General features: G+C 48.4%; 1 protein-coding gene across 2 annotated transcripts; it reads left to right on the top strand.

Annotated features, from left to right (window-relative positions):
* Window positions 1–1,723: 1,723 nt before the first annotated feature.
* Window positions 1,724–16,064, top strand: LOC132836101 (protein phosphatase 1B-like). Of its 2 annotated transcripts, none has more exons than XM_060855367.1 (7): window positions 1,724–1,750; window positions 4,831–5,103; window positions 6,531–7,120; window positions 11,206–11,323; window positions 13,441–13,552; window positions 14,240–14,294; window positions 15,836–16,064. In XM_060855367.1, exons 2-7 carry the CDS (start codon window positions 4,845–4,847, stop codon window positions 15,863–15,865), a joined length of 1,164 nt encoding a protein of 387 aa, XP_060711350.1. In that variant the 5' UTR covers window positions 1,724–1,750; window positions 4,831–4,844; the 3' UTR covers window positions 15,866–16,064. The 2 variants fall into 2 exon arrangements, with proteins under 2 accessions (XP_060711350.1, XP_060711349.1); XM_060855366.1 differs by lacking the exon at window positions 1,724–1,750 and adding an exon at window positions 2,019–2,174.
* The last annotated feature ends 232 nt before the right edge of the window (window positions 16,065–16,296 follow it).

Genomic DNA, 16,296 nt, shown 5'->3' with positions numbered 1-16,296 from the left:
GTTGTTTGGTGCCTGTGTCCCAGAGATGTTCCCTGAAACATTCTGCGAGTTGGCGACCTGTCTCCCCAATGTAGAGGAGACAACATCAAGAGCAATAGACACAGTAGATAAGGTGTTTGGATGTGCAGGAAAATCTCTACAGGATGTAGAATGATTCTTCGGCCTTGGGTGGAGGTGAGGGGGGAGGTGTGGGCACAATTTTATACCTCTTGCGGTGGCAAGGGAAGGTGCAGGGAGTGGAGGGTGGGTTGGTGGGGGGTGTGGATCTAATGAAGGAGTCACAGAGGGAATGGTCTATGTGGAATGCTATTGGGGTGGGGCAAGAAATATATCTCTAGTGGTGGAGTCTGATTGTAGGTGGTGGAAATGGCAGAGGATGATACATTGTATCCAGAGGTTGGGTGGAGTGGAAAGTGAGGACCAGGGAAGTTCTATCCATGTTGCAGTTGGAGGGTTGCAGTTCAAGGGTAGAGGTACAGGAAGTGGAAGAGATACGCTGAGGGGCATTGTTGACTACATGGGAGGGGAAATTGCGATCCTTGAAGTAGGAGGCCATCTGGGATGTTCTGGAGTGGAATTGGTCCTCCTGGGAGCAGATGTGGCAGAGGCAGAGGAATTTGGAGTAAGGGATAGCATTTTTTTGCAGGAGGGGGATGTGGGAGGAGGTGTAGTCCAGGTAGCTGTGGCAATTGGTAGGTTTGAAGTAGATGTCCGTGTTGAGTTGGTCGCTGGAAATGGAGATGGAGAGGTCCAGGAAGAGGAGATCCGAGAAGGTCCAGGTGAACTTGAGGTCAGGGTGGAAGGTGTTTGTAAAGTTGATGAACTGTTCAGCTTCCCAATGGGAGCTCTAGGTGGTGCCGATAAAGTCATTGATGTAATGGAGGAAAATGTTGGGAATGGTGCTGGTGTAGCTACAGAAGATGGACTGCTTCACACAGCCGACAAAGATACAGGCATAGCTGGGGCCCATGTGGGTGCCCATGGCTACCCCTTTGGTCTGAAGGAAGTGGGAGGATTTGATGGAGAAATTGTTGAGGGTGAGGACCAGTTCAACCAATCAAATGAGTATGTCGGTGGAGGGGTACTGGATGGGTTGGCAGGAGAGGAAGAAGCGGAGGATTTGGAGGCCTTCATCATGGCTGGAGGACATGTATAGGAATGGATGTCCATGGTGAAGATGAGGCATTGGGACCAGGGAACCGAAAGTCATGAAGAAAGTGGAAGGCGTGGGTGACCCAAATGTATGTGGGGTGATCCTGGACCAAGGAGGCAGGACAGTATCAAGGTATACAGAGATAGGTTCAGTTGGGCAGGAGCAGGTGGAAAAGATGGGTCAACGGGGCAGTCAGGTTTGTTATCCCACAAGATCCCATCAGGAATCCTAAACAGGAACTGAACTCTGTGGGAATACGCTCTATCCCAATGGACATCCATTTCTAGCCTGTTGGGCATCCCTTCTTGATCCCAACTGGGATCCCTCTCGATTCCAATAGGAACCAGCACTATCACCTGATGAAGGAGCGACGCTCCGAAAGCTAGAGTGCTTCCAATTAAACCTGGTGTTGTGTGATTTTTGTCCACCCCAATTCAACACCAGCATCTCCAAATCACTCAGTTCCAGTAGGGATCCCTCTCCATCCTGGCGCGCTTTCCCAATCCAATGTTGCCAATGTGTGTGTTTCATGTTTGGGGGCGGTGACGTGGCAGCTGCCTATTGGTTGCCGGTGATGTCATTCCAGCCCCGATCCGGGTATTTATCTGTTTTTCTCTTTCGGGTTTTTTTTTAATTCAGTGGAGTGGGGGGGAAGGGGGCGCACGGGGGGTGTTCAGGAAGATCCGGTGGGATCAGGGGATCAAGGAGATCGGGGGGGTGGTGGTGGGAGGTCAGTGTGAGTGGCGGTGACCGGGGAGGGGGGGGACTCTATGGTTCTCCGCGATGTCACTCCCCGGGACTGAGTCCCTGGCGTTACTTCCACTTGCTACCAATTGCCCCTTTTCCTGATCGGAGCAGGGGAAGGGAGGGGGGGGGGGTGCGGCTCCGAGCTGCCCCGGAACAGGGTCACCGTGGGGGTAAGAGCCGCATTTCACAGGCACCAGCAAAAGGGGATGTGCAGGGCAACAAACAGTTCGCAGCTGAAATAACGCAGCTCGTCTTTAGCTCCTCACCTCCAGGGGTAAGTAGATCAGAAGGGTCAGGGTAGGATGGGCTGGAGGTGGAAATTGGGCTCTGAACAAACTTCCTATTTATTGTTTAGTCCGGCCTTCTTCTTCCAAAAGCCCCGCGAAACTTTTTAAGGTGTGGTTTAAGCTCGGTCCCTTGTGCCCAAACTATTTCAGTTCTTACACCCGTTCCAAAATCTAGCCCCTCACCCCCTAGTTTTCTCTGTCAGTCTGCTGGCTGCCCTCCCCTCAGATTCCCCACCCCAGTCCTGTCCTCATCCCCATTTACCCCTCTCCTTGCCCTCATTCCTTTATCCACAGTGTGGCACTCCCTCAGCATTGACCCTCTGACAGAGTGGCACCCCCTCAGCACTGACCCTCCGATGGCGTGGCGCTCTCTCAGTACTGACCCTCTGACAGTGTGGCACCACCTCAACACTGACCCTGTAATGGTGCACGCTCCATCAGCACCGACCCCCTGACAGTGCAACACTCCCTCAGTACTGACACTCCAACAGTGTGGCGCTCCCTCAGCACTGACCCTTGGACAGTGCAGCGCTCCCTCAGCACTGACCCTCTGACAGTGCACCACTCTCTCAGCACTGACCCTCTGACAGTGTACCACTCTCTCAGCACTGACCCTCGGACAGTGCAGCACTCCATTAGCGCTGATCCTCAGACAGTGCAGCACTCCCTCAGCACAGACCCTCCAATGGCGCAGCATTTCCTCAGCACTGACCCTCCGACAGTGTGGCACTCATAGAATCACAGAGATGTACAGCGTGGAAATAGACTCTTTCATCCAATTCGTCCATGCTGACCAGATGTCCTAACCTAATCTAGTCGCATTCCCCCCAACAGTCCGAACTCCCTCAGTGCTGACCATCCAATATTGCAGCACTCCCTCAGTGCTGAGTTTTTTAAAGACATAACAAAGAGGATTGATGAGGGCAGAGCAATGGAATTGATCTATATGGACATCAGCAAGGCATTCGACAAGGTTCCACCTGAGAGACTGGTTCGCAAGGTTAGATCTCATGGAATACAGGGAGAACTAGCCATTTGGATACAGAACTGATTTGAAGGTAGAAGACCGAGGGTAGTGGTGGACAGTTGCTTTTCAGACTGGAGGCCTGTGCCACAAGGATTGGTGCTGGCTCCACTACTTTTCATCATTTATATAAATAATTTGGATGTGAACATAGGAGGTATAGTTAGTAAGCTTGCAGATGACCCCAAAATTGGAGGTGTAGTGGACAGCGAAGAAGATTACCTCAGGGATCTTGATCAGACAAGCCAATGGGCTGAGGAGTGGCACATTGGGTTTAATTTAGGTAAATGTGAGGTGCTGCATTTTGGAAAAGCAAATCAGAGCAGGACTTTATACACTTAATGGTAAGGTCCTATGGAGTGTTGCTGAACAAAGAGACCTTGGGGTGCAGGTTCATAGCTCCTTAAAAGTGGAGTTGCAGGTAGATAGGATAGTGAAGAAGGCATTTGGTATGCTTTCCTTTATTGGTCAGAGTACTAAGTACAGGAGTTGGGGGGTCATATTGCGGCTGTACAGGACGCTGGTTAGGTCACTTTTGGAATAGTGTGTGCAATTCTGGTCTCCTTCCTATCGGAAGGATATTATGAAATTTGAAAGGGTTCAGAAAAGTTTTACAAGGATGTTGCCAGGGTTGGAGAATTTGAGCTACAGGGAGAGGCTGAATAGGCTGGGGCTGTTTTCTCTGGAGCGTCGGAGGCTGAGGGGTGACCTTGTAGATGTTTATAAAATCATGAGGGGCATGGATAAGATAGATGGACTAGGTCTTTTCCCTGGGTTGGTGGAGTACAGACCTAGAGGGCATATGTTTAGGGTGAGAGGGGAAAGATATAAAAGGGACCTAAGTGGCAACCTTTTCACACAGAGGGTGGTGTGTGTACAGAATGAACTGCCAGAGGAAGTGGTGGAGGCTGGTACAATTACAGCATTTAAAAGGCATCTGGATGGGTATATGAATGTTTAGAGGAATATGAGTCAACTGCTGGCAAATGGGTCAGTGCTGAGGGAGTGCTACACTGTCAGAGGGTCAGTGCTGAGGGAGTGGGCACAGTCAGAGGGTCAGTGCTGAGGGAGTGGGCACTGTTGAAGGGTCAGTGCTGAGGGAGTGGGCACTGTCGGAGGATCATTGCAGAGGGAGTGCCACATTGTCGTAGGGTCAGTGCTGAGGGAGTGCCACACTGTTGTAGGATCAGTGCTGAGGGAGTTCCAGACTGTCTAGAATTAGGTTAGGATATTTGGTTAGAATAGGTTAGGTTAGGATGTCTGGTCAACATGGATGAGTTGGATGGAAGGGTCTGTTTCCATGCTGTACATCTCTATGACTCTATAACTGTCCGACAGTGCGGCGCTCCCTCAGTGCTGACCCTCCAACAGTGCGGCGCTCCCCCAGGGCTGACCATCAGACAGTGTGGTTCTCAATTTGACCCATTAAGTGTTAAGTCAGTTGTAACCCACAGAGGATCCTGGCAGTGGGTGGTTTTGGGGTGAGTGTGGTGGGTGCTCTTCCTGCACATCTAAGTATGAAAGTCAGTGCTCTTGTCTTTTGCTATGTATTTGGCATGATCCAGTTTGGCTCTTGCCTAATGCCTGCTATCACTTATTTTATATTTTGAAATTTGTAGGTAATTGATCCAAGATGGGGGCATTTCTGGACCACCCCAAAACAGAGAAACAAAATGATCACGGCGAAGGGAATGGGATTCGCTATGGGCTGTGCAGCATGCAGGGCTGGCGCGTGGAGATGGAGGATGCTCACTCAGCTGTGCCTGAGTTACAGGACCAGCTGAAAAACTGGTCCTTTTTTGCCATCTATGATGGGCATGCAGGATCAGGGGTTGCCAAATATTGTGCCAAGAACCTCCTCCAGCACATAACCAGCAACCAGGAGTTCAAAGGTGAGCTTCTTATAGGACACATCAAATCCTCCCTCCTTCTTAGCTAATAACATATCGTACCCAACCCTGTGCAAAAAAAAAGCACACAGCTCAGGGAGCAAAGAGTTCAGGATTTTCCTGGGCAAAGGAGACTGACAAAGATTTGATTAAAGGTGCACAAGGTTATAACCGGTTTGTGTGGACAGTGGTGAGCTGTTCTCATTCGATGATTCAAAGACGGGAGGACACAAATTTCTAGTTTCAGGTGAGACTAGAGGGAGATAAAGATAAGCTTTTTACAAGGGTGAGGGATTCAATAATGAGAGGTCACGCTTTCAAGGTGAGAGGTGAAAAGTTTAAGGGGGATACATGCAGCAAGTACTTTACACAGAGGGTGTTAGTTGCCTGGAACGCGTTGCCAGCAGAGGTACTAGAGACAGACAGAGTGGATTCGTTTAAGATGCATCTGGACAGATGCATGAGTAGGTGGGGAGCAGAGGGATACAGATACTTAGGAAATGGGCGACAGGTTTAGATAGTGGACTTGAATCGGCTCAGGCTTGGAGGGCCAAAGGGCCTGTTTTTAGGCTGTAAATTTTCTTTGTTCTTTGAGAAATACAGAGAGATGTTGTTTATACAGTGAGTCATACAGCATTGTTGTGGGTGATGGAAGTTGAGAAAGTGAATTACTTCAAAAAAAATTGGATGGGTGTTTCATCAAAATAAACTTACAGTCTAGAGTAGAGCGTGAACTTGGCTGGTGGGAAATAAACAATGGGCTGGTCAAGGAAATTGGACTGAATGGGTTGCTTCATGGTGGACTAGCACTGGTACCGTGGGCAAAATGGTCTCTTGAGCTGTTTTAACTTTATGACTTTTTTATGCATGTGACCCAGATCTTACCTTTCAATTCCAAGTAAATTGATTACGAATGGATCCACAGTAATTACAGTAGGCCATTCAGGTCTGGGCATAGCAAGACTGCATTTTCTATCCTGGCCAGACCCCCAACTGAACCTTGACCACCTCCATCATCATTCCCTCCTCTGCCCTGAACACTGCAGCATGTCAGTGCTGCTCCTCACTCTTTCTGACCTTCCACGCCAACACCCAACCCACATTGCTCCAGGGCTTTTGGCCTGGATATTGTGCTCGTGTTTGTGGAGGGTGTACTGAGAAAACCTCACACCCTCTGAGTCCGAGTGGAAGATTATCTGACAATCCAAGGCTGTTCAATGGAAACCTGGAGTAAACCCTTCTGGAGCTGAGAGTGTGACCAACTTGAGCCCAATTTACCCTTTGCTAAAGTAAGTTGTGTTTGCTCCCCATTATTTTATTTAGAGACACCCAAATATATTTCTGGAGAAGGTTGGGTAGAGGGAGAGGAATAAAGAAAGGTGATACAATTCTGCAGAACTGTGCCTGACCCCCCTCTCTGGATTTTGCAGGGATGATCGATGGTGGCAGTGATTCACAAGCAGCTGTCCAGAGTGTGAAACGTGCCATTAGGACAGGATTCCTGAACATTGATGAACATATGCGAAATGACTCCGAACTGGGGAACAACGACATGGATCGCAGTGGCTCGACAGCAGTGGCTCTCCTGGTCTCACCCACACATATCTACTTTATAAACTGTGGAGACTCCCGGGGTGTCCTGCAGCGGGGTCAGTCTGTGCATTTCTCCACTGAGGACCACAAGCCATGTAACCCACGTGAGAAGGAAAGGATCCAAAACGCAGGGGGCAGTGTCATGATTCAGCGGGTCAATGGCTCACTCGCTGTTTCCCGTGCACTCGGGGATTACGACTACAAGTGTGTGCATGGGAAAGGTCCCACGGAGCAGCTGGTCTCTCCAGAGCCAGAGGTCATGGTGATTGAGCGATCCCAGGATGATGAGTTTGTCATCTTGGCTTGCGATGGAATTTGGGATGTAATGAGCAATGAGGAACTGTGCGCCTTTGTCCGATCCAGACTCGAGCTAACTGATGACCTGGAACAGATTTGCAATCTAGTAGCAGACACTTGCCTGTATAAGGTAAGATCGAGAGAGTGACACTCTTATTTCTATCCAAAGTAGGGATGAAAGGGTCCTGAGTCTACTCAGTCTTGCTAGCACATAGTTCTCTGCAGACACCCTGCTGATTTAAAAACTTCCATTCATGCAGAGCACACACCGTCCCCTTTCAGCTCCTGCTTAATAGTGTCTGACCCAGCCCTTGACAATGTGCAGGGCAGGCTCCTGAATCTACAACATCAGTATGGATGGGGTCAGGCCCCACTTCTCACTGAGGGTCAGCCCTCAGTCAAAGATTACAGAGTGAGACTTCCTGCAGACATTTCAGGAGAGCTGGTTACAACACTGATGCTCAAAAATCAAAACAGACTTCAAACTGTGCCTCACTGGTGTGCAGGTCCCACACACACTGAATCTCACTGGGGTACAGGGTGCCACACGCAAGCTGACTCTCACTGGGGTACAGGGTGCCACACACATGCTGACTCTCACTGGGGTACAGGGTGCCACACACATGCTGACTCTCACTGGGGTACAGGGTGCCACACACACGCTGACTCTCACTGGGGTACAGGGTGCCACACACACACTGACTCTCACTGGGGTACAGGGTGCCACACACATGCTGACTCTCACTGGGGTACAGGGTGCCACACACATGCTGACGCTCACTGGGGTACAGGGTGCCACACACACGCTGACTCTCACTGGAGTACAGGGTGCCACACACATGCTGACTCTCACTGGGGTACAGGATGCCACACACACGCTGACTCTCACTGGGGTACAGGGTGCCACACACACGCTGACTCTCACTGGGGTACAGGGTGCCACACACACACTGACTCTCACTGGAGTACAGGGTGCCACACACATGCTGACTCTCACTGGGGTACAGGGTTGCCACACGGACACTGACTCTCACTGGAATACTGGGTGCCACACGGACACTGACTCTCACTGGAGTACTGGGTGCCACACGCACACTGACTCTCACTAAGGTACGGGTTGCCACACACATGCTGACTCTCACTGGGGTACGGGTACCGCACACAGATACACACACTCTCTGACTCTCAGTGGGGTATGGGCTTTCACACACACACACACACATTCTCACTGGGGTACGGGCTCTCTCACACACAGACTTTCACTGGGGTACAGGCTCCCACACATACATGGACTCACTCAGGTATGAATTGGGGAGAGGAATATTAGAGCTTGTTAGGATTAAGGCTGAATTGCTCCCTACTTTTTTCTGCAAATTTGTTCCTATAAAGGCAAATGCGGGAATTAATTGTGCATAACTCAAGGAATGAAGAGTTCAGTAGAAATGAACTTTGAGTTGAGTTCAAAGACTGTAGAGAATGTCAAAGCTATGACTAATGGATGTCATTTACCTGGGTATTTCCATAGCAACACCTTATCAGTAATAACCTGCTCAGTGTCGCCCAGTTTGGGCTCTGCCAGGCCTCTCAGCTCCTGATCTCATTACAGCCTTGGTTCAAATATGGACAAAAAAGCTGATTTCCAGAGGTGAGGTGATTGTGACAGCCTATGACATTAAGACTGCATTTGACTGAGTGTAGCCTCAAGGAGCCCGAGCAAAACTAAATCAATAGGAATCAGGAGGAAAACTTTCTGGTTGGAGTCATACTTGGCACATATGAAGATGGTTATGGTTGTTGGAGATTAGTCATTTCAGTAGACATCTCTTCAGGAGCTCCTCAGGGTAGTGTCCTAGGCCCAACCATCTTCAGTTGCTTCATCAAAGCCCTTCTCTCCATTATAAGGTCAGAAGTGGGGGATGTTGGCTGATGATTGCACAATGTTCAGCATCATTCGCCCCTCCTCGGATTCTGAAGCAGTCCATATGCAAATGCAGCAAAACCTGGACAGTATCCAGATTTGGCTGACAAGTGGCCAGTAACATTTGCACCAGACAAATGCCAGGCTATGACCATCACCAATAAGAGACAATCCAACCACTGCCCCTTGACATTCAATAGTGTTACCATCACAAAATTCCCCATTATCAACAAAACTCCAGGGGGTTACCATTGACCAGAAATGGAACTGGATTAGCCATATGAACACAGTGACTATAAGAGCAGGTCAGAGGCTGAGAATCCTGCCATGAGTAACTCACCTCCTGACTTCCCAAAGGGGAGTATCCATCACGTACAAGGTAGGAGTCAGCAGTGTGATGGAATACTTCCCACTTGTCTGGATGAGTGCAGCTCCAATAACACTGAAGAAGCTTGACACCATCCGGGAAAACGCAGCCCCAGCTTGATTGATACCACATCCACAAATGGCTCCAGCCCGAGACATCAATTTTCCTGCTGCACGGATGCTGCCTGATTTGCTGTGCTTTTCTAGCAACATACTCTCGACCACATCCACAAATATCCATTCCCCCACCATTGACTCTCAGTAACAGCAGTGTGTACTGTCTCCAAGATGCCTTGCATAAATTCACCGAAGATCCTCAGCCAGCACCTTCCAAACCATGACCACTTCCATTTAGAAGGACAAGGGCATGAGATACATGGCAACACCATCCCTTGCAAGTTCCCCTCCAAGCCATTCATCATCCTGACTTGGAAATATATCATTGTTCCTTTAGTGTCACTAGGTCAAAATCCTGGAATTCCTTCCCTAAGGGACATTGTGGTGTGTCTACAGCACATGGAGTGCAGTGGTTCAAGAAGGTTGCTCACCACTTTTATCTCCAGGGCAATTCAGGGTGGATAATAAATGCTGACTTAGCCAGTGACACCCAACATCCGTGAGTCAGTGGACAGATATTGTGAGGTGACCAAGTCAGGCCCTTTGCCAAATCCTGTTCCCACAATCTGGGCCCCTCACTGTGCACTTTGCAGCAGATTTATTGTCAGGACCTGCCAGCATTAATAGATGGAGAGGAGTAGCCAACATTATAGCACTGAGGCTGCATCTGAGAGCAGGAGACTTTGTACAATCCTGACATTGACACAGTGGCTGGAGGAGTGGAGACACTGGGAACTGGAGGCCCCATTATAAGAGACATTCCTTTGGGTGTGTTGCTATCTACTTCCCTGATAAAAACAAGGAGGAGACCATTCAGTCCCTCACACCAGTTCTGCCATTCAGTAATCATCCCACCAACCAGCCATGAGAGTCAATGCTGAGGGAGCGCCGCACTGTTGGAGGGCCGGCGCTGAGGGAGCGCCGCACTGTCGGAGGGCCGGCACTGAGGGAGTGCCGCACTGTCGGAGGGTCAGTGCTGAGGGAGCGCCGCACTGTCGAAGGGTCGGTGCTGAGGGAGCGCCGCACTGTCGGAGAGTCGGTGCTGAGGGAGTGCCGCATTCTCGGAGGGTCAGTGCTGAGGGAGCGCCGCACTGTCAGAGGGTTGGTGCTGAGGGAGCGCTGCAGTCTTGGAGGGTCAGTGCCGAGGGAGCGAATACTGTCGGAGATTCAGCGCTGAGGGAGGACCGCACTGTCGGAGAGTCAGTGCTAAGAGAATGCCACACTGTCATAGGATCTGCACTGAGGGAGAGCTGCACCTGTCTGAGGCGTTATCTTCTGTTGGGACATCAAACTGAAGCTGTGTCTATCCTCTTTTTGGGTGGGAGGGTGGGGATGGGATAAGATCTTGCACTTGGAAGAACTTGGCCAATCTTTATCTCTCAAGATGTGTCACATTAACAGAAACAAAAACAGAAATTGCTGGAAAAACTTAGCAGATCCAGCAGCATTATTTCTGATGAAGGGTCACTGAATCTGAAATGTTAACTCTGCTTTCTCTCCACAGATGCTGCAAAACCTGCTGTGCTTTTCCAGCAATTTCTGTTTTTGTTTCTGATTTCCAGCATGTGCAGTTCTTTTGGTTTTTTTTCTTCCCTCACTAACCGGTTTCCTTGTGGGTTCTTTTCATGAGTGTACGTTGTGTTCATTTGCTGGTAGAGATCTTTGCAGTGTTCTGAGATGTTGCTCACTGTTTTTGAAATGCATGTTATTGTTAGTCTTGTGCATGTGATGTTTTGAATTGCTAGTTTGGTATTGAAATGATGTGCTTTAGGCCAGTTGAACTCAGGGCTCCTGTTTGTGTTCATCTTTTGCAGGGCAGCCGGGACAATATAAGCATCGAGTTGATGTGCTTCGAGAACGCCCCAAGACCTTCGGAGGAAGCAAAACAGAGGGAGGCTGAGCTTGACAGATACCTGGAAGCACGAGTGAAAGGTCAGAGGCTGTAAGCAGGCTGGGATGAGCCCTTTCGAGACTGACACTTTCATGTTAAACCTTCAAAGATCTTAGCTATTGATGAGGGAATTGCCTTGTTAGGTTCTTTTCCTGAGGTTTCAAGCACAAGATGCAATTCACACACACTAACTTCTGCAAACAGTTAAAGTTTATTAAAGCCTGTACAAGCTATGTGACCCCTTTGACCCTCTTTGCAGGTGTGCGAAGTCGAGTCAAAAGAGGTCCCAAACAAAGGAAATACATCCCCTTTGTACAAGTCAGTTAGTAATGCTCACGGGTACTCTAGTTAACCCCCCCTCCCCAATAACCACAAGTTACCTCAGGTACAATGGTAGGATGAGGTCATCTTCAGAGTTCATGTAAATGCCTTAATCCTGGGGAATCATTGTGTGGATGATTTATTGACTCCTTGATTCCCCAAGACAATCAGTGTAGGTGTGATATGTCCTCACTTCGGGGCAGCCCTGCAAATGAGTTCTGGCTCCGCTATTTCTCCGGATAATGTTGATGTGATATACTTCAGTATCGGGGAATGATCATGCAAATGAATTTGATTGGCTGGAGAATGGCTATGAAAGTATTTCTGAATGGAAGGGACTAAATGAGAGTTTAATTTGATAATAGCAGTAAAATAGTAGTATATGGCTGCCCAGATGAAGTGTGGATTTCAATGGATAGTCATGCACATTCCTGCATGCTATCTGTGAGACAGAATATCACTCCTACCCAGTTCTAGAATGTTCAGCTTCTTGAAGAAAGTACAGTTTAACCCTTTAAAATTACATTCATGTCCAGGGAGACAATACAATTTAATATTTTAACATTACAGACTAGAGGCTGTGTCAGTTACCCCTATATTGACTGTGACCTTGTGTGATCATTCAAAGAGTGGAATTTGTCACCGGGAGGGACTGTATTCTGTTTAATCCCCTGGACCTCAAGACAGTGTTGGAGGTGGATTTAAACCTGGGACATTTTACCTTTGTGGTCCTCATTCTAAGCTCCACCTTATATGAGAGTCCCTGCTGTAAATGACCAGGGAATCCAGTCAGGGAATAAAGCTGATCATTCCTTGACACCTTAATGTTTCACTGCAATCTGTAATTTAACAATACTGGGCACCTAGCTGACAATGTGGGAATTTTGCCCAGGTATGCCCTTTACACAAAAAGCAGAACAATCAGTCCACTCTTAACCATCAGTAAAGTGAAGAAAGGTGTCATCAACAGTGCTATCAAGCAGCACCTGCTCAGTGATGCCCAGTTTGGGTTCTGCCAGGGCCACTCAGCTCCTGACCTCAATACAGCCTCGGTTTGAAAATGGACAAAAGAGCTAAAATTCAGAGTTGAAGTGAGATTGACAGCCCTTGAAATCAAGGCCACGTTTGACTGAGTAGGGCATCAAGGACTCTGAACAAAACTGGAATCACTGGGAAGCAGGGGGCAAATTCTCTACTGATTTGAGTTACACTTAGCTATTTTGATTGGCATCATATCCACAAATATTCATTCCCTCACAAACAGCAGTACTATTTACAAGATACACTGCAGACATTAACCAAGCATCCGTAGATTTCACCTTCCAAACCCATGACCATTTCCATCTCAAAGGATAAGGGCAGCAGATACATGGAAACCACCACTACCTGCAAGTTCTTGTCGACGCCGCTCACAATCCTGACTTGGAAATATATTACCATTCCTACAAAATCCTGGAACTCCCTCCCTAATGGCATTGTGAGTACCCCGATAGCACATGGACTGCAGTGGTTCAAGAAAGCAGCTCATCACCACCTTCTCATGTGGCAGTTAGGGATGGGCAATAAATGTTGGCCCAGTCAATGACCCCCCACGTCTTTTGAGTAAATAGAAACAAAGTATTGGGGCTGGGAGCTTCCCCTTTCTTCACTGGCTGATTCCTCAGCTCCAGTTCAAGTCTCCCTCATCTCCAAGAGAGGAACAGCCTGATCCTTGACCAGGGTGGGCCACGTTATGTTGCTTCTTCACACCCTTTCTTCATTTCAGCTCTTCATGAACACAAACATTTTATATTTGTTTCTAAGATGTTCACAGGATTTTTTTGTTCTTTCCTTGCAGAGTTGGTGACTACGTCTGGCCTGGATGCTCCTCTGGGGTTACTGGACATAATGCATACACTGATCATCGAGAACATTCCCAACCTGCCACCTGGAGGAGGCCTCATCAGCAAGTACGGAGCCCTCAGAGTCTGCCTGTCTTTACAGCCCCCACCCCCACCCCCTTTGTCCCAGACAGTAACACCACCCATGATAGTCCCCACCAGCGAACACAATGACTGACAGAGTGGTGCTCGAATATTAATCCTCTGAAAGTGCATGCTCCCTCAGCACTGACCCTCCAACTGTGTGGGTATTCCACTCAGCACTGACCCTATGACTGCAGTGCTGACCCTCCAACAGGCACTCCCCTAGTGTTGACCATCTGACACTGTGGTCCTGACCCTCCAACAGTTTGGTGCTCCCTCACTGCTGACCCTCTGACAGTGCGGCACTCCCTCACTGCTGACCCTCTGACAGTGTGGTGCTCCCTCAGCGCTGACCCTCCAACAGTGTGGTGCTCCCTCAGTGCTGACCCTCCAACAGTGTGGTGCTCCCTCAGTGCTGACCCTCTGACAGTGTGGTGCTACCTCAGCACTGACCCTCCGACAGTGCAGTGCCCCCTCAGTACTGACCCTCTGACACTGTGGTGCTGACCCACTGACACTGCGGCGCTGACTTTGTAGCTTTATGTTGCTGTGGGATTATGGAATGAGAACTTGTGACTCTGATAGAGTTGCTGATCACTTGTTTCTTCTGCATTATTTCTGATTCAAAAATACTTTGTTGAAATAAGTTTCTTTTGATGTTTGTTCTCTCAGACGGAACATAATCGAATCAGTTTACAATCGGCTGGCCCCTACAAGCACTGATGAGGTGAATATTTACAAATAACTGATGAAGTTTGTATATGGGTAAGAGATGTCTTTTTGCCCCATTGCAGATTACCTAGTTCTGTCTCTGTCCATGGTAGGAACAGAACAGAGGTAATGGTACCATGATATTGTCACTGGTCTGGTAATTCAGACCCAGGAACCTGAGTTTGAATGGTGGACGATGGAATTTGAAGTCAATAAAAATCTGGTGTTAAATTCTGTTTATCCTAAAAAAACACAACCTGGTTCACTCATACCCTTTAAGGGAAGGGAAGCCTCTGTCTTTACCTGGTCTGGCTTGCATGTGACTTCTGAGCCACTGCAATGAGGTTGACTCTTAACTATCCTCTGAAATGACTGAGCAAGTCACTCAGTTGTATCAATCATTATAAGTCTCAAAAAAGGAATGAAACAAGACAGACAATGTGCATTGATCAGGACATCAGAAATGACAATGGCAGGAACAGCCCTTTCTATTCTGCAAAGGACTTCATACTAACATCTGGGAGTTAGTGCCAACATTGGGAGAGCTGTCACACAGACTAGTCAAGCAGCAGCGTAACATAGTCATATTCATGAAATCAAATCTTGCGGACAATGTCCCTGATAGTACCATCACCACACTCACTGACAAAACAGTCCCAGCAGAGCACAGTAGCATACAGTTAGGAGGGTGTTGCATTGACTTCTGACTGCATGAGGTCACAAGTCTTCATATCAAATATGGGCAGGGAAACCTCCTGCAGATTACCATGTACCATCTCCCTCGGCTGATGACTCAGTACTCCTTCATGTTGAACAACACTTGGAGGAAGCACTGAGTGTGGCAAAAACCAGAATGTCCTCTGGTGGACATTTCACCAAGAGTGCCTTGGCAGCAGTACAACTGACCGAGCTGATCAGGTCCTAAAGTACATAGCTGCGAGACAGGGCATGAGGGAATCAGTAAAAGTGATCACCACACAGTCCAGTGATCACCGCCATGTGGAGACAAAGTGCTGCCTTCACATTGAGAATATCCTCCATCGTGTTGTGTGGCAAACAGATTGAGAGATTCAAGACTTGGCATCTATGAGGTACTGTGGGCTATCAACAGCAGTAGAATTATACTCCCAACACAATCTAACTTCATGGCCTGGCATGTTCTCCACTCAACCATTACCATCAAGCCAGGGAATCAGTGCAGGAGGGCATGCCAGGAGTACCAGTAGGCATACCTAAAAGTGAGATGTCAACCTGGTGAAGCTACCAAACAGGACTACTTGCATGCAAAACAACAGAAGCAGCAAGTGATAGACATAGCTAACCAATCCCACAACCAGTGGATCAGATCTCAGCTCTGCAGTCCTACCATATCCGATGTTGGATAGTCGATGGTGGTGGACAGTTAAAAAACTAATTGGAGGAGGAGGCTGCACAAATATGCCCATCATCAATGAAGGGGGGAAACCAACACATCAGTGCATAGGTTTGTGCATTGTGTATAGTTTAATCATCACTTTGTTCAGTTTGATTTGATTTGTTTTGTTCTTGGTTCTTTAGGATTTGCAGGAGCCCGATTCCACATTGTAAGGTGAAATTCCAGATGAGCTGGGTGTGACTGAAGAGCACTCTCCCTGGATTCTTTGTTTGAAGGACACTTGCACATTGCTGATGAGAATTCTTGAGTGACATATTTATATATTTGGATGTGTTTATTTGCCAGTCGCCTGCAGAACCTTCTGGACGTTGTAGATTGTTGCTGTTACCTTGTCTTAGTGAAGCCTCTACATTTTTGTGCAGCAGCTCCTTCGCTCTCTGTACAGACACAGCTCTCCTCCCACTGCAGCACATTCCCCCCTCTGCACAGAGCACTCCACCCACTGCAGCCCCTTCCCCTCCTCCTCTGTTCAGAACTCTCCTCCCACTTGGGACAGAGCTATCCTCCCAGTGCAGCCCCTTCCCTTTTGGGACAGAGCTCTCCTTCTCCTCCTCCTCTTCCCCCCCACCAAACCACACACACA

Source organism: Hemiscyllium ocellatum, chromosome 46, assembly GCF_020745735.1.
Source record: "Hemiscyllium ocellatum isolate sHemOce1 chromosome 46, sHemOce1.pat.X.cur, whole genome shotgun sequence".
Taxonomy (NCBI): domain Eukaryota; kingdom Metazoa; phylum Chordata; class Chondrichthyes; order Orectolobiformes; family Hemiscylliidae; genus Hemiscyllium; species Hemiscyllium ocellatum.
This window is presented reverse-complemented; position numbering and strand designations above follow the sequence as displayed.

Bases quoted from the DNA above. Each gene is read 5' to 3' on its own strand.
- LOC132836101 (XM_060855367.1), top strand. From the start codon at position 4,845: ATGGGGGCATTTCTGGACCACCCCAAAACAGAGAAACAAAATGATCAC. The intron at 7,121-11,205 runs GTAAGATCGAGA...CATCTTTTGCAG, and splicing joins CAGACACTTGCCTGTATAAG to GGCAGCCGGGACAATATAAG. The intron at 11,324-13,440 runs GTCAGAGGCTGT...CTTTCCTTGCAG, and splicing joins CCTGGAAGCACGAGTGAAAG to AGTTGGTGACTACGTCTGGC.